This window comes from Balaenoptera musculus, chromosome 6, assembly GCF_009873245.2.
Source record: "Balaenoptera musculus isolate JJ_BM4_2016_0621 chromosome 6, mBalMus1.pri.v3, whole genome shotgun sequence".
In the NCBI taxonomy this organism is placed as follows: Eukaryota; Metazoa; Chordata; class Mammalia; order Artiodactyla; family Balaenopteridae; genus Balaenoptera; species Balaenoptera musculus.
Window position 1 is genome coordinate 92,266,417 of NC_045790.1, and position 19,101 is coordinate 92,285,517.

A 19,101-nucleotide genomic window follows, 5' to 3' on the forward strand; every position below is an offset into this window, starting at 1 on the left:
CACTAGAAGTCCATAAAAAGATTCTAAATCAAGAATAACCTATTCTGAAGCAGGCTGGAATAGGAGTAAACAAAACAAGGAAAACCAACATTTCCAAATCTGCTCTCAACATTTATTCTGTGTCTCTATGACTTCCTTTCTTATAATAGTCTGGAATACAAACACCAGAAATCTGGCTTGCATGCCAACACACCACTATCCTGGGCTTATGGGGGATAATAATCAAACACAGTCTTCTTTTTTCCCAAGCTCAATACTTGGTCTTAGAACTCCTGCCCTCACGGCTCCCTAGGCTGCCATCAAACAAGAATTTATACCCAAGAGAAAATCCATCTGAAACCCCTGGTTTAGACCTACTTTATTGATATACTTGCAGTAAAGTACTTACTTAGCCCTGGACAAAAGCAGTCAAAAGGACAAAACTGTCCTCAAAATATTAAAAATAGAACTACCATATGATCCAGCCAATTCCACTTTAGGATATATATCTGAAGAAAAAAAGAACACTAACTCGAAAAGACATATGTACCCCCATGTTCACTGTAGCATTACTTACAATAGCCAAGATACAGAAATACCCTAAGGGTCCACTGACTGATGAATAAAGAAAATGTGGTGTGTGTGTGTGTATACATACACACACATACATATATATACACACATACACACATGCGTGCGCATGCGCACACACAGGAATATTATTCAGCCATAAAAAAGAATGAAGTCTTGTCACTTGCAGCAACATGGTGGACCTCAAGGGTATTACGCTAAGTAAAAAGGGTCAGAGAAAGACAAATACTGTATGATCTCACTTATATGTGGAATCTTAAAACAAACAGCAGCTCAAAGATACAGAGAACAGATGGGGGGCTGCCAGAACTGGTGGTGGGGGTGGGATAAATGAGTGAAGGGAGGCAAAGGCACAAACTTCCGGTTATAAAATAAACAAGTCCCAGGGATGTAATGTGCAGCATGGTGGCTGGCTATTGTTAATAACACTTTATTGTAGACTTGAAAGTTGCTAAGAGAGTAGGTCTTAAGGGTTCTCATCACAAGGAGAAAGTTTTTTGGTAACTATGTAAGGTGACAGATGTTAACTAGACTTATTGTGGTGATATCTACAGACATGGAACCATTATGTTGTACACCTGAAACTAATATAATGATACATGTCAAATATACCTCAATTGAAAAAAAAAAAAGAGAGAGAGAGAAATGCCAGAAGAAAAAAAAAAAGGAGAAAACTGTCCTGGGGTGAGGGGTGAAGGATAAGCAGAGCTGTCTGAACCACTACTATTAGGGGAAAGGGGAAAAAAAAGAGACAAAGCTAATCAGAGGAACAAGTGAAAACCACCAAGCTTTCTACAGTAGTTGCCAAAACAGGAAGTTTACTTCTACTGGTTCGATATATAACCACAGAGTCTAACAGATTTTGACCAGAAAGAGAGGCTGAGCAAAGAAAACTTAGACAGCAAAATATAAAATAAAATCTTTCATATTTTCCACTGTCAGAGAGATAAGTAATTAAAGTTTCTTTGTTTCAGATAGTTATTATAAAATTCTAAACAAATATTTATGAATAAAAGATGTCTTACAATTGTCAGACACTACTCATCTACCAAATAAAATAATAAACAGCAACTTAATTTTAAAAAATTTCTGTAACGTAGCTATACACATACACGGAAGTGCCACAAACAGCCTTGTGATTAGCATGAAAAGGAGATGTGAAAAATAACACTGCAGAAGTATATTCATGGACATAGAAAGGTGTTCATGACATAATTAAGTTTAAAATTCAGTTTACAAAACAATTTCACTATGATCCAGTTTTCTTGTGTCTTAAAAAGTCCAAAGGCATAAAAGTCATTAGTTAACATTTTGGTATAATCTGTGGACAGTGGGATTTTCAGTGATTTTTCTTTTCTTCTTTTTGTTTCTATTTTCTAACTTAACTGTAACACACTGGTATTTGAGAACTTTTTTTTCCTCTAAAAAATCTGCTGCAATTAGTAACTTGCTCTTGTAGTTTATGTATAACTATCAGAAAGAAGCAAGGGACAAATGTCAATTACTGTGGAAACTGTGTGCTGTTCAAACCTACCTCTCCACTCACAGCCATTCCCACATGGCTGGCTAACTAGAAGTCCAGTCTGATGATCTCAGAACGGTGACTATATCTGCCCCCGCACCCCACCCTGCCACAACCCCCGTACAACTCATTAGAAACCTGTATCTTTAACAAAGTGCTCTGGATAAAGGCCACGTGCAACCAGGGTACCTCAAAAACAATCTTTAGGGGCTTCCCTGGTGGCGCAGTGGTTAAGAATCCGCCTGCCAATGCAGGGGACACGGGTTCGAGCCCTGGTTTGGGAGGATCCCACATGCTGCGGAGCAACTTAAGCCCGTGAGCCACAACTACTGAACCTGCGCGTCTGGAGCCTGTGCTCCGCAACGGGAGAGGCCGCGACAGTGATAGGCCCGCGCACCGTGATGAAGAGGGGCCCCCGCTCGCCGCAACTGGAGAAAGCCCTCGCACAGAAACGAAGACCCAACACAGACAAAAATAAACAAATAAATAAATTTTTTTTAAAAAAATCTTTAAAAAAAAGATTACTTTAAAAGGTTAAAATAATCTTTTAAAGAATAATCTTTAAAATAATCTTTAAAAATAATCTTTTAAAGAAAACTAATCTTTATTCAACATTGTAGTGGAAGTTTCAGCCAGAGCAATCAGGCAAGATAAGAATTAAAAGGCATCCAGATTAGAAAGGAAGAAGTAAAACTATCTCCATTTGCAGAGACATGATCTTATATATGCAAAATCCTAAAGAAGCCACAGAAACTACTAAAGCTATTAAACAAATTCAGCAAAGTTGCAGGATACAAGATCTACAGGGGTAAATATTCATGACTTTGGATTTGGCAATGGCTTGTTAGGTGGGACACAACACGTGGAAATTAAACAAAATACTTCTGATTAACCAATGTATCAAAGAAGAAATCAAAAGAGAAATCAAACAGTATCTGATCCAAAGAAAATGGAAACACAACATATCAAAACCTATGGGATGCAAAAGCACTTCTAAGAGGGCAGTTTATAGCAATAAATACTTTCATTACGAAAAAAGAAAGATCTCAAATAAATAACCTAACTTTATGTAGCTGCTTAATGGGCACAGCGCTTTCCTTTAGGGTGATGAAGATGTCTTGGAACTAGATGGAAGTAATGGTTGCACAACACTGTGAATGTACTAAATGCCACTTTAAAATGGTTACTGATTAATTTTATGTTATATGAATTAAACCTCAATTAAAAATGCAAAAAAAGGGCTTCCCTAGTGGCGCAGTGGTTGAGAATCTGCCTGCCAATGCAGGGGACACGGGTTCGAGCCCTGGTCTGGGGAGATCCCACATGCCGCGGAGCAACTAGGCCCGTGAGCCACGACTACTGAGCCTGCGCGTCTGGAGCCTGTGCTCCGCAACAAGAGAGGCCGCGACAGTGAGAGGCCCGCGCACCGCGATGAAGAGTGGCCCCCGCCTGCCGCAACTAGAGAAAGCCCTCGCACAGAAACGAAGACCCAACACAGCCAAAAATAAATAAATAAATAAAATTTAAAAAAAAAAATGCAAAAAAAGGGGGGTGGAAATGGTCTAACCATCTAAAATATTTTAAAGAAATTTATTTTCTGTTCAGAAAATACCACCAATTTAAAGCAGTTTATCATAGTATGTTTTTTAAATAAGGCTATTCTCCCAAATACTTCTTAAGAGTAATATTAATAGAATGCCATATTTCTTACCAGAAGACTCTTTTCCATTCTGTTTTTCATAGAGGGTGCCCACAGACATCAGGAAAACAATAACCAGGAATACTGGAATTCTCCATGAGCCAGCCAAGGATGCTGCAAATTATTAAGAATTAACATTTTTAGCGAAATAAAAATCTAGCACTTGTCTTTAAAAGACTCAGTTTAGTAGACTGACAGAACAATTTGGCAAATATGTTAATAACAAAATTGTTTCACAGGGAAAAAAATTTTTTAAAGGCAACTGAAACCTCAATTCAGGGCTCCTCTCAGGAAGTCCAGCCCTGCTCTCAGAGGCCCTGGTCTAAAGGATTGGGTATGTGCCAGCTTACCTTTAAGAGGCTTGTATCACCTGGAGAATCAAGTCCGTTCTAAAGCACATCCAGTGTTTAAGACCATCAAACCCCCTGTTTAACCCCCAAATGACCTGCATCAGGCATAGAACTTTAAGTCCTGGTGCCTGACTTGATTTCCTGGAAATACCACTGGGTGTGAACTCTACCTCTCAAGAAAGGGTGGAATGGCCCACAAGAGCACGGCAAAAAGCTTTAATGTATCCTCAGTGTACAGAGCAAAAATGCTAACAAGTGGCCAAGGATCAAAAGCCTTTGCAGTGCCCTGAGTTGGTCTACAGCCTTACGAACATACCTGCCTGCCTCCCTCCTCTACCTTCCCCAAATTTGAAATGAGTCTCATCAGACATTACGGGATCTTGTCAAGAAACTCCTTTAGCATTCCAAGTCAGCAGAGCTAAAGAGTAATGCTCTGTTCCATATCAGACTCTAAGCAAAGACATACTTTCAACCAACTCTGGTTTTTATTTTATTTTTAACAATAAGTAGCTCTAAAAACTACTACTAATAGGCTACCTACTGCTCTAGGTCACTGAATTTTGTTTTTAAATTAGAACTTGATGTTTCCATATAGTTAAGACTTGGAGGTAAATGAGTCCCTGAAAAATCACTCTACAACATCCTGGCAGCCACTCAGCTAACAGTGAAGAGTCTCAAATAATGGGGAACTCATTACTCTGAGCAGCTCTGACACTGATCATCCTTATGTCGAACAGAGACTTGTCTCTCTGAAGCTGCTCGTTGCTCTGACATCTCTCCCAAATGGCTACAGAGATCTGTTTAAACCACTCTTTCACAATCCTTCAAAAACCTGAAACCGGCTTCCATATTTGGTATCTTCCTCACCTCTACCTCCTTCCCACCCCTGCAGCCCCAGTGCCCTTCTCTTATGGAGAGTAAACATCTCTGGTTCCCTTAACAGTTTCTCTCACATGATTTTGAGCACCTCTTATCATCCTTGACTGCTTAGCTATATCCTCCCTAAGTAAGACACTCAGAAACAGCCATGATAGTCCAAGTGCGCTCTACTTTTTAAGATATATTTATTTTTAAAAGACCTTTTTGAAAATGAACATTCCATATAATTAAAAGTAGACATTTTAAAGTACAATATTTTCATTCAAGATTAACGAAAGATTAAGGCAGAATATTTTGAAGGATTATTTTAAAGAATTTTAAATGCAACACATAAAACTTAAAAAAATTCACTTTGATTCACACGGTCAGCCTCCGCTGACCTTAAGCTAGACTTTCTTAGAAAAAGGGACCCACCTAAATGAAAAAGCAATATAATCCAGACAGGAATTGAAACTGCTCTCAAGTAGCGTTCAGTGCTTGCATTCCACTTGAATGAAACAGTCAACACGTAGCCAACTACCAAGGTCCAGATCTTAAATAAATGAAATATAGACATAGTTGTAAAATATATACACATGCAATAAACATACAATTATACAAAACTCGCAAGCATCTACATAGCATGAGAGCTGTGGATACAACACAGATGACGGTTGGTGGTGCTAAAAGGAGTGTGCATAGGTTTTCCTCCTCTGCTTAGATAAATCAAGTTTGGAAATAAACAGGTTTGAAATCCCATGCAGTGATATTATTTAAATATCTTCAACAAAAAATACATAAATATAATTTAAGATATGTTAAAGTTCAAAAATTATTATATGCATAAAGATACTTATGATAAAATATTCAATTTTTAAGCCATGGATTTAAATTAAGCTCTTCACCTTGTGGAATTCTTAAAGTTTTCTCTGTAGATTAATATTTACAAAAGAAAAGAAAAAACAAGAGCAAATTCCCTGGTGGTACAGTGGTTAGGACTCCGTGCTTCCACTGCCAGGGGCCCAGGTTCCATCCCTGGTCGGGGAACTAAGATCCCACAAGCCGGTGTTACTATGAAAAGAATTTTTTAAAAGCTAAAAAGAAGGCAGCCAGCTGAAGTGTGACCCTGCTGAAATAATCTCGGTAACAGATGGTTAGAACCTAGTCCAGAGTTATACTCAGTTGAAGAAGTGTAGCTGAAAAAAATATTACCAGAGGAAGAAACAGCGAGACTTGAGAACAGAAGAACCAGCCAGGGTCCCCCTCCCCAGTTTTCCCTACAGTAAAACTAAATGACTCTAGTAATCACAAAGCATCCTACACAGAAACTCTCTAATAACCTCATATTTTAATAGAACATACACAAAAGATGGAAAGAATACATAACCTAGAACAAATGTGAACACCAAGAATTTATTAAAACAACCTGAATCTTGAAAAAAAATAGGCAAATTAAAACAAAAAAAGGACTTTATGCTGTAATTCAGAGAATGAAGAAAAAGGAACTGATATGGTTACTACAAAAGCCAGAAAAAAACTACCTCCTACTTTATTTTGATCATATCTTCAAAATACTCTTCGGGTCTTAAAAATGTTTATAGCTTCAGACCTGAGAATTCAGCTTTGGGACCTTACTAAATAATGATAAATTCTGAAAAAGGGTTAAAAATAAAGAAGCTCATCATAGACTAATTTAGAACACTGAAAAGTCGATAACCTAAAAGTTCAATAACTGGGAAGTGGTTAACTCTGGATGAGTCACTCAGTAAAATGTTATGCAGTCATTAAAATAGACTTTTTTAAACAAAGACTATATAACTTAAGATATTCCTAAGATATTATTAAGGAAAAAGAAAAATTAAAAAAACACATGTGACATGAGTATATCTACTGTATGGTGGAGGAGGGGGAGGAAATGTACTAAAAAGTTGTATTTAGGTGATAAGATTTTGTTTTTCCCTTTTCCTTTTCTCTATATTTTCCAAATCGCCTTTAATGAGCACTAGTTCTTTTATAATGAAAAGGATACTAAAATATTTTTCTTCAAGCAACTAATAAGATGAAATATTAAAGAGACCTTAAGCCCCAGATATATGAGCACATGGGAAGTGAGACTACAGCTGCTTCCAAAAAGTTCAAGCTTGTAGGACCGCACAAATTTAACCCTGGGAATTTAGAGAATTTGAGATTATGACTGTAGAGCTCAGAACAAAATCTGAGTGTAAAAACAGTACACTTATGTAACACTTTGCCTTGTTCTAATACTTTAAATACATGAACTCATTTAATCCTCATAACCCCAGGAAAAAAGGACCATTATCACTCCCATTTTAGAGATGAAAGAAACTGATACTTCAGAGAAGTGACTTGCACAAGGTCACACAGCTAAAAAGTGACAGAGTCGGGAAAGATGGGTTCAAGGCCTTTGGGGCAGCAGACTTAGCCTTGGACAGGCAGCGAGACGGGAGGAAAATCCAGGTAGAAAGACAGCCAAGGCGAAAAAGCTTTGAAAGGATACCACCCAATCAGTATCTTAAAGATGGAAGAGAAATCATCCAGAATTCTCTCTCTAGAACCCTGTCCTCCTGCCTCCAGGGGACACGGGTTCAATCCCTGGTCGGGGAACTAAGATCCCACATGCTGCAGGGCAACTAAGCCCGCGCACCTCAACTAGAGAGAGAAAACCCGCACGCCACAACTAGAGAAAAGCCCGTGCACCACAACGAAAGATCCCGCATGCCACAACGAAGATCCCGCGTGCTGCAACTAATACCCGATGCAACCAAAAAATAAAACATAAATAAATAAATAAATAAATTACTATTTTTTTAAAAAGCAAAAAAAAAGAAGTGACAGAGTCAGGATTTAGAACCCAGGAACCTGGCTCCAGAATCTGCTTTCTTAACAATAAGGAGAATAAAGGGTAGTGCCAGAAAAACAAAGAGGAAAAGCTGCTCCAGTATTCACAAGGGAAAATAAAAACAGTTGATTTTGATGACTACAAATTGCTGAAATTTAAAAAAAAATTGATCCTCAGCAAGTGGATGGTCTTCAGCAGTATGCTACACAGGGGGTAATCAGCCCTGCCTTATTAAACATGTAGTCAGTAATTTAGATGAAAGAATAGAAGGCATATTAGCCGAACTTGCAGATTACACAAAATTGGGAATAGTCAATATAAATGATTCAAAAAGATATACTGAAATTAGAACAATGGGCTAATCAATTAAGATTAAATTTAATAGAGAGAAATGCAAGGTTCTGCTTTTAGGTTCAAAACTCATCTATACGAGTAAAGAATGGGAAGAGGATAGCTGGTCAGAAACGTAACTGGTATGAATGCCTATTAATAAAAGTACAATACATCAGGCAAAGTGATTGTTTCAGTGACTTACACTATCAAACCACATCGGCAGTAAAATTCAGACTGGGAAAGGAAATGGAAATCACAACATAGGAGATAGAGATACAGCTGGGGGAAAAAACTGTTCAGCTTAGAAAAGGGAAGGAAGTAAGATTTGATAGCTATCTCCAAATAGCTGGGGAAATGTCATCTGAGAGAGGCAACAGACTTAATTTTCTGTGGTTCTGAGGGCAGAAATAATAGGTGGAAATTAGGAAGCAACATATTTCAGCTTTATATAATAAATTTTTCTAATAAACTGTAGACGTCTAAAAAGGGAATGAGCTACCATCGCTAGAAGTCTGAGCAAAAGCTGACTGGAAGTCAGGGATGACAAAGTAGGAGAGTGTGCCCTCAGTGAGAAGCTGAACTAGAGGATCACAGAAGGATATACTTTCAGATTTTAAGCCTATGATACTTTTCAACCAACCTCCAAGAAGTTTTTGTTTCTTATCTGTATTCATAAGGAATGAGTATCACTTGCAAAGAGAGGAAAAAAATGAGAGACTGCATACTTCAGATTTTTTCAAAGAAACTCATTGTCTAAAGAGAGGTATGTGTTTTCACCCAGTAAACCTGAAACTCACAGGTAACCTCATTTCAGTTTAAAATAACAACTTATTAAGTATACTCCCCAATTCCACTTCTACAAATTTGGTTTACAGAAGAACTACACACTGTGCAGATATAAAAATATTCACTGTGGCAGTTTAAAATATTAAACAAACAAATTAAATATAACAAATTAAATGTCATTTTATAGGAGACTGTTTAAATTATGGTATCTCCAAAAATGAAATAATTATTCAGACTTTCAAAAGTGTGATAAATAACTTTATTCAATGACACACTGTAAATTTATGCATATGCAAATTTATAATGGTGAAAATATACTCACCAAAATGTTAAAAAATATTGTCCCTGAATGGTTGGATTTCAGGGGGTAAGTTGCATCTTTACACTTTTCTTCAAGTATTGAATTTTCTTCTAAGAGTAGTATTATCTTTATAAATAGTAAATGTCTTTTACTTAAAAAAAAAAAAAAAAAAACTTTTGACTTTTTTTTCAGTATTTTCAAGAGTTTCCTCAGAAAAAATTCACAGAATATTATTAGTTGAAAAAGTATGGCCATTTATAAAAACACTTTAAAGTTTCTATTAAACCATTATGATTTTACAGTTACCAATGTTTAAAAATGTTTATCAGATACTAATACAAATTCAGTGCTAAAATAATTTGGTAGGAACACTTTCCAAAAGGCATCCAGAAAAAAAAAACTTTAGACTACGCTACTATTAAAAAGAAAGAAGTATATCTGAAAGTACTATCAAGGAAAGATATCTACAATACAATGATAATGAAAGAGCAATGATAAAAGAAAGAGAATTTCATATATATATATATATATATATATAAAACTTTTGTTTTAAAAAACAAAACCCCTATACTTTATACTTTCACATAGGTGTAGAAATAAACTTAGAAGGCTATTCACCAAACAGTTAACAACAGTAACATCTATACAGTGGGAAGAGAAAAGAGACAATTCACTTTTACCATGTAAACTTACATGCTGCTTAAATTTTTTTATATATATAACAAGCATGTTTTACTTGAGTCAATATTTTAAATCGCTAAATATTCTTTAACTTACTGAAAATAAGGATTTGTACATTCAAATTTCATACATAATTTCCAGTATGGATTCCTATAAGTGTGCCTTTATGAGAGCTTTTTATTTCTGTCTCTCTCTGAGAGATATGTTTAGCCTCTGAGAAAACCTGTTCAAGTATGAATCTTCTTCCAGGAATAAATCAATGAGCCACAGTTTAAACAGAAGAAGGCATACTTTCCCAAACTATGTTCTTCAGAGCAATGTGTCCTTTTCAAAATATACATTCAATACTCATTTTAAAGCACCAATGTGTGCTGATACTAAAGACTGTCCATAAAAACTGGTAACATTTATTTAGCACTACAAGCAAAGCTAACTAATAAACAATCACATTTTCCTTTCATTTGACTTATTAACCACATATACTTTTCTGATTAAATAAGATATTAAATGCATAAAACATAAGTAGACTTTGCCCTGTAGACTGTGTCTTTGTTTTATTTATGGTCATCTGGGTATTAACTGGAAAAGCAACTTGGCTTGCTTCTATTGCATGATTTTGCAGAACAGTTTCCTAAGTCTTTTACAGAGAGAATAAAACTACTGATTTCTTCCCAACTTATGGAGCCACAGCCCTAATCAGCTACTGCTTCAGGTACTTCATTCTCCTTTAAAACTTCATTCTCCTTTATTCTAATTTGAAAACTTTGTTCTCTTCATGGTGTGGCAACTTAAGAGTCAAGACTCTTTTATAATCAAAGTCTTTAACTGAGAAAGAACCTAAGTACCGGAAACTTTCCTCCTTACTGTTGCCAGGCAAGTAAAACACACCAGGAGTAGGCCTGGCCGGCTGGCTAATGTGCATTTCCCAAGAGCCTTGCTGGCAGTACTACCAGACTCTGGGGATCTGTAAAACTGAATATCCAGGAACCTTAGAAATCATCCAAGCTAATCCCACACTTCACACAACTAGAGGTGAGTAGCCCAGAGACGGGCCCTGGTCTGTCCAAGGTCACAAAGCAAGCTACTAACAGAGCTCAGTTTAGAATTTACACTCTTATCTTTCAGCCACTGTTCCTTCCACTTCATGCTTCTTTACAAAGTAAAATGGAAACAATGTGATCAGAGACCATGGAGAAAACAAATCTATTACTACCGCAAAAACTGTAAATGTCTTCAAACGTTCTAACAAGTCTGAACTAAAGGAGAGAGCAAGACCCAAAACACTCCCAGCAAAGAAAAATGGTGGAGCAGGAAGGCTAGATTTTCAGATTTATCTTGACAGCTCTACACCAAGGAAAGATGCCAAGGGCCCTAAGGACTGAGTTATATGTGAGTTTGGTGCAACAGATGATTTTTTTTAAGTGTTTAGAAATCACTAAGTCAGTACAATATTCTAATATATTTGAAACTGTTTTAAAAAATTGCTCACATCATGGATGGTTACTCTTTCACTTGCAAGCAGGATGGAGAATTAGCAGAAAAGAGCTAGGAGGCTGAAGGAACCCCAAAGTGAGGCGAATAGGAACTGAACTGGAAGGATAAACTGGTAACAAAGGAAAACACAAGTATTAAAGACATTACAAAGGAAAACGGGATAGGATTTGGAAATAACAGATACAAGGATAAGAGAGATGACTAAAGTTTCTAGATGACTAGCATCTAGGGGCCTTTGGGGGAATATGTGTGGTTAGTCCGATCCTGATATTCTTCTATTTTTCTCCTGAAAACTAAAATCAATTTATACTATAAATAAATAAATAAATAAACACAATGTACTGGGGGAAAGTTTTTAAAAATCTTCGTTGAAGGTTTTGATGACAAAGGGCTTTCAACTGCTGATAGGTCTGTTGAGTATCATTCACTGACAGAATGAACAGATCAATCTCTAAATCTCACCTGTGAAATTCCTCCCTCCTACTTCACATGACTGTTTTGAGAATGAAATAACGCACATGAAAGCGCCTACTAGTACATGGTAGATGCTCAAAAGCTGGATCTTAAATGCATGAATTGTCAGCTCTCCAAAATGTAGATTTCCTTAAATTCACTTTTCTCTCTACCTCCCCCAGCCATACCTCTCGGCAGCAGCAGGCTCCAATTTACAGGTTGTTTAGAAAGCCTAAAGACTCTTTTTCTATGACAGGCAGCCCTTCTTGGGCTCACAAAACCAAACCAGCTGTAAACTATGATAGTAAAGTTATAGAGAGGGCGCCCTGCCCGGTCACATGACCTTTCACTTCTTGCCAGGCCTTAATCAGCGCTCCTGACTGAGAAGTGAGCACTCCCTGTCTCCGCTTCCCAGGTACACTTTTAGCTCACCTCCATCCAACCACCCGCTCCTAAGAACTGCTTCAAGAAAACACACAGCCACAAGTTTCTCTCCAACTCAGATCAACCTCAATTTAGGCTCCCTACTCACTTCTAATTAACTCATACTGTGTCTTTTATAATGGGGTTTTTTACCCCTTCCTCCCTTGCCCCCATCGCTTTAGGCAAACAGCTGAGTTTCAAGCCTTTTCAAAATTATTGGCTTGACCTTCCTTCCCCTCTTCTAACCTAATCAATCTTGGCCCTTACTTCTCTTCTGCTCATCCACAACCCATTCAAGGGTATGTAAATAAAATACATGGAAGGGGGGTTTATCTTCAGTAAAAAGATATTCATAGCTCTATACACTGAGCTGCAGGCACTTTTTCACAATTATTCAATTCCTCATCTCTTTCCACTATCTGAGAGTGACTGGCAGAAATGCCCCAGTTTCTGCTCATCATGGCAATTTACCCATGTATTCAATTCTTACTTTACTATGAAAATACAGTGTTCATATATGCTAGGGCTTTCTTTCCTAATTTCCTACAGTTTGGTGGATATGCTACTTGGTCTTGCCTACGGTAATTACAGTAAACTGCATTATCAACAGTCAAAAATGTTAGCAGAATCTAGAAATATGTCTGAATTTGACAAGATTGAATCTCTTGAGGATAGGAATCAAGTTATAGTAATCTTTATATTTCTTAACAGCATACAATACTCTGCCTTCTATGTAAGAGGCATTCAGTCCACTTAACTGAACTGTGAAACAACAGGTAAAGGAGAAATAACATGGAACTGGGACTCCATAAAGTGAACCCTGGGTTTGTTCAAAGTCTGAGCGACTTTGGGACCATCACATTCTCCGGATCTCAGAAACCTCTCCTGAAGAGTGTCAGGCAAGCAGGCAATAAAGAGTAGGATCACTTCCACCTGACAATCTGTCAAGCCTCAGGAGGTGAAAGAGGGTGCTTCCACATCCCTCCCTCCTACCACAACTGAAATAACCAGGCCTCTTGGAGGCCAAGGATTCTGTCTGATAACTCAGCAGTTACACACACAGGCAGCATCCCAAAATTATGGATGAGGTGCTCCCCAATACCTTGCAATACCCTGCTGGCCCATAATTGGTGGGTAATGAACATTTATCTGTGTGTCTGTCATCTCCATAAGAATATGCTCACATATGATTATATGTACCTTGAACACAGAGCCTGCACCTTACTCCGTTTAAAGCCCTCACAAAGCCCAGTACCTAACAACATACTCAATCAACTTTTAACTTGAACTGAGAGGTTGTATGGATAGAGCAAGAGGAGACAGGAGTTCTGGAATCAATCACCAACTCTACCAATAACCTCAGGCAAGTCAAAACCTTGCTTGACAGATAAAGGGAATTATTTTGCAACTTGATATCAAGGTGCATTGAACACTGACAAAAGTGAATAAATTTATTTTTAAATGGTACTGCTTATTGATGAAATAGCATTCTTATGCATTAAACATCCACTTGTTTTAAACAGTCCCCAGTGAAATATGTGGATCATTAACTGGTCTACAATCTGGTCTGAGTTAGGAAACGTGTCACTAGATTGTCCTTGAAATCCCTTCCAACTCTAAAGCTCCGTGATTTTCCAAGAATAAGCTCAGGATGATCCAAGAACCACAAATATACCTTTCCTTCACCCAGTCTGCCTAAGTAATCCAGGCGGGAAGAGAATGTTGCACAGCAGTCGCTGCACAACGTAAGTAGTTCCCCAGAATAGACTGTGGCGAGTAAGAGGCCCACGAGGCTCAGCACCCAGGTAGGTGCCTGGCACAAAGTACACTGAAATCACCTGAACTGAGAGGCAGCTCTGAACTATTAAGAAAGATTTGTTCTAGGACTTGAGAAACTTGCGTCAACCAGTGCCCTCTCTGTGCCCAACTAGCCCTAGGCTGGTAAGAAGTCACCTCTCCTATCTGTAGGATGACCGGTTGAACTAGGATCTCTAAGGTCCCTTCCAGGAAAGTCCCACGTGAGCAGAACTAAGATGCTGGAGCACCCACTCTCCCTGACCAGGAGTAAATTCATGTCCACCTGCCGACGCACTGAAGCCCCTACCTGCAAAGGGGGAAAGCGATTCCTCACAGGGCACACGCCCCGCTAAGTGGTTCCGTTAGGATGGGGGCGGGGAACGGGGAGACCTTCAAACCACACCCGCCCTCACTTTGGAAGGAAGTGCGCCAAGTTCCTAGGGTGCACGGGAAGGAAGGCTGAGACGGACACCGCCTGCAGCGCAGGTCTGGACCTCTGGCCGCCCCTGCATCGTGCGGAGGGGTTGGCAGGATCGCACCCCAGCGAGCTGCGAGTGTGGTCAGGAGTACTGCGCGCTCGCCGGGACCGCCCAGGGCCCGGACCGAGGCTCACTCACCCACAGGCTGCTGAAGTAGTCCAGCCCGCGGCAGATGAGCGCGCCGGCGTGCGCCAGCAGCACCTGCACGCCCAGGTAGCTGCCCAGGCTGTAGAGGCCGTAGAGGAGCGGGCCGCCGGCGCCGAGCAGCAGCAGCAGGCGGCGGCGGCGCAGCGCCTGCTCGCCCAGGGCCTCCACGCCGTAGTCTGCGAAGCAGATCGGCAGCAGCAGCGCGGCCAGCACGATGGGCGTGTGCGCGCGGTGCAGGCGCTGCAGCCAGTGGCGGCCCAGCCGCGTCAGCGAGCTCTTGAAGGGGTGCAGGAAGGTGCCGCACAGCACGGCCCACAGCAGCGGCCGCAGGAAGGCCTCCAGGATAAAGTAGACGAGCACAGCGGCGCCGCAGCACAGGCACACGAACAGCACGGCCCCGGTGTTGTAGAAGGCCTGCTTGATGGGCTTGTCGAAGCGCAGCGCCAGCGCCGCCGTCCGCGGGGTCTCCCCGCAGCCGCTGCCGCTGCCGCCGCTGCCCGGTCCGACCGCAGGCTGAACCCGCGGCGCCCGACCAGGGGAGCCCCGCGGACTGGGCGGCTCTTCAGGGGAACCGTCGTCGGCCATGGTACCCCTGACGCCGCCGCCGCTGCCGAGAGGCGGTACTGGGAAGCCTGGCGAGAGGCATGGGCGAGAGGCAGGGCGGGCGGCCCGCGGCATTGTGGAAGTCGTAGTTCCTAGCTGGCCATTGACCGCTTACAGGATCTTTGGGGAACTACAACTCCCAGAGAGCGTAGAGAGCGCTCCTTCGCCCTCGGGCTCCCTTCGTTCATTGGTCCCTGAGGAATTCAGGTAACAGGTTTCTCGGCTCAGCATCTTAGAAGAGGCAAAAATCAAACAAACAAGCCAACTCCCCCTTCCCATCAATTAAAGTGTTATAATAGTCACAAACTGGGGGGAAAAATGTCGGATAATCTTTCCGAAAAACACCCTAAACTGTCGTTAAAACAACCCAAAACAAAACAAACGAAAAAAGCAACTCGCCTCACTCACTGGTTAATGTCAATTTGGGGAGAGGCGGAATCCCCAAAGAGGCACGACGTTAACAGATTGAAAACCCAGGCTGTACATTAGAATCCGTTGGGGGGGGGGGGTACTTATGAAAGACCGATCACCAGATTCTATTTTATTGATTTATTTAATAAACACTTAAAGTGTGTGCTCTGGTGTGCTTGGCAGGATTTTAAATAGCGATTACCATATGGCAGACCCTGTTATAAATGTCTCATCCCCATTAACTCATTTGATCCTTAGAACAACCCTACAAGGAAGGCGGTGGTATTATCCCCACTTTACAAAGGGGAAAACTGAGGCACAGAGAAGTTAAGTACCTTGCCAAGGTACACAGCTAGTAAGTGGCAAAGGCAGAATTCAAACTCAGAATCTGGCTCCTAAGTCTATTCTTACGTACTATGTTAATTAATTGGTCTGACAAGGGATCCTTTTAGCATATTTTTTAAAGCTCTTCAGAAGACTCATGCGCAGCTACTGTTAACGACCATGTATATGTCAGTGCTGGAGCAGTCTAAACTCCTGAAAGAGCACTAGGTCAGAGTCTCAAACTGCCACTGTTCCTTTTTGAGATCTGAGGTCAGGTCAGTTAAGCCCCCAACCCTAATTTCCTCTCTGTCACATGGGAGTGATAATAGAAACTCTTGTGCCAGAAGAGAAAAAGGAAGCTCTGGGGCAACACACAGTACTTCTGTTTTCCTGTTGGAAAGGTCCTGGGATCCAAGCCTACTATTTGTAAAACACCTCGAACAGAATTTTTATTTAGAAGAAGAAGAGGGAGAGGGAGGGGAAGAAGGGAAAGAAGAGGAAGAGGAAGAAGAGGAAGAAGAGGAGGAAGGGGAGAAGAGGAGGATGAGGAGAAAGGGGAGGAAGAGAAGAGGAAGAAGAAGAAAGAAGGGAGGGAGGGAGGGAGGAAGAAAAGAAGGAAGCCTTTATTGAGTACTCAATAGGAGAGTGCTTTGAAACTCTGCAAGTTATCCCTCTTCTGTTTTCAAAATTTTTTCAAGTAAAAGAAAAAGTAATGCCTTAACATCTCATTTTTGGGTCTCGGGTCACAGTCCTTGTTTTTCAAGTGGTCTTTGGACTTTAACTCTGTAAATATTTTGCATCAGTTGTCCTACATTTTGCTTTGCTTCTTAACTACTTTATCTAGGGCTGCTGAGATCATGATTACAATTTATGGTCACATTTCCTTTCAGTAACCATTTTACACTGACTTAAGCTCCCATTTATATAACAACAATGCCTCAGTCTCCCTCCCAAAAAGTCCTCAGTAATTTCGAGGGAGTTCCAGTGGGGATGCCTCACATATATACCTGGAGACATAAGTTAACCACCAACCCCCCTATGTCCACCCTCTGCCCACACAGCTCCCTGAGCTCAGTACCCATCACAAGATTGCCAGAGCCTGTGCCATTATTCCCAGATCCTGGATACTCCCAAACTCCTAATCCTCAGGGTGCCAAAGCAAAGCTGGTTTCCACTCAGAGATGGGGAAGAAATCCTCCCTGACTTGAGGGCTCTGTGCCCTTTTGTCACCCAAGGTCTAAACCAGGTCTCTTGTGCTCAGTGTATCATAATTCCTCTCATGAAGAGTTCCTTCCACATCCAACCTTCAGTCCTCTAACTACAGGGGTTCAAAACCCATCCAAAGGGTCAGTGAGGGAACAAAGACCAAACCAACCCCTCTGTCCTTCTCCAAAGATTTGACTCTCTTCCTCTAGTTACAAACCAAAAGATCCCATGTAACAAAACAAAAGCATCTATCAATAGATGCAAACAGAAACTGACATACACATGTATTGGATAGAAGGGGACCAGGGTAATGTTGCCTAAATTGTGTTTGGGGCCCCAGATCAGCAAATCAAAAATACCCTGTCATGGTGCTCTGCTTCCAAGTCTCAATGAAAGGCAAAACTGCAGAGCATTTCAAAATTGTTCTAATGGCCAAAGCAATAGAACTGCCAGGTCTCTGACAGAATTTCTATTCAAGAATGGAACTAAGAGAAATGAAGGCTGAAGCACCAGAAACTCACTAGACTTACATTTATATGGCCTAACGCAAGGCTGGGTTCCTATAGGATTTTGCTCACCCCTCTATGATTGTACTTACTACACTACAGTCAAAATCAGAGATTCTCATGGGTTTGCTTCATTTCTGTGTCCCCAGCACCTGACACAGCATGGGCCATTCATAGTACAAGTTCAGTGTTTGCTAAGCAAGTGAACGGATGATTTGCTATCCTTTCAAAAAAGTTTGTTTGTGCTTCCTATGAGAAATAGTGTTGAAACACTGGGGATGTTTCTGCTATGTATTCCTATGGTTGAGAGCAGAGAAAAAATACTGGGATGTAGGACCTACAAACTAAATTTGAGAGAAGTACACACAGTCTACTCAAATCTCTACCTCATAGGACATATGCTTTTAGGCATCCCCTCCAAAATGCAAGGCTACTTGGGTTTTCTTCTTTGGTCCCACACAGCAACTCACTCCAACGACCTCAGAGAAGAGCTGCCTCCATGGGCATCCAGGATACAGTGGAGGTGAAATAGATCCAGAGGAGTGAATCAAGCTGACCCTGGGACCACACTGCCTTTGGCCTTCCTGTCGCATGAACCAATGAATTTCCAACCATTTAAGCCAGTTTTGGTTCAGTTTTACATTTCTTGCAACAGAAAGATTTCTGGTTGATAAAATGATAACATCTACATCACTGGTTGCTGTGAGGATGAAACAGAAGAGTGTGTCTAAAGCAGCAGCACAATACCTGGGACATGGTAAAAATCTGATAGTGGCTCTCAGGGTAACTCTTCATTTTGTCCTAGAGAAGCCAAGAGGCATCTCTTAAACATCAGTCAATGTCCACAGACTCCCAAGGTATCAAGATAACAGCCCCAGAGGTAAAACAAACACAGGTGGGGAGAGGATTCTCCAGGGCATTGTGTTTATCTTAGAGTGTTTACTTTAAACAAAGTCCAGTACTTACAGTGGAGTGTGTACATCACATATAAAGCGGTATGTACAGTGCAGGAGGAGAAGCCATGTGAAAATGTAATCAAACAACACACATTCAGATTCCAGATATGAGTTACCACTCTCTTTTACTAAGCCGATAGAAGACATTGCTAATCAACCACTCAACTCTTTCTCACTGAGCCTAGACACAGCCTCAAAATCCTTCTCAGCGAAACATTCTAGGGAACCACTACCAACTCCACAAAGTAAGCACACAAGATGAAACGTTATTTGCCTTTTCTACACTTAACTAACCATCCAGCGTCTGAAACTATATAAAATTGGCAGACTAAGAACATAAAT

General features: G+C 40.5%; 1 protein-coding gene across 3 annotated transcripts in view; it reads right to left on the minus strand.

The window, feature by feature from the left end:
* TMEM245 (transmembrane protein 245) overlaps positions 1-15,371 on the minus strand; it is a 98,758-nt gene extending 83,387 nt beyond the window's left edge. For all 3 annotated transcript variants that reach the window (XM_036855824.1, XM_036855823.1, XM_036855825.1), the window contains exons 1-3: positions 14,745-15,371; positions 5,435-5,552; positions 3,804-3,905 (exon numbers count right to left, since the gene is read on the minus strand). In XM_036855824.1, coding sequence (XP_036711719.1) covers positions 3,804-3,905; positions 5,435-5,552; positions 14,745-15,338 — 814 coding nt within the window. In that variant the 5' untranslated portion in view covers positions 15,339-15,371. The remainder of the gene's footprint in view (positions 1-3,803; positions 3,906-5,434; positions 5,553-14,744) is intronic.
* Between the last annotated feature and the right edge of the window lie 3,730 nt (positions 15,372-19,101).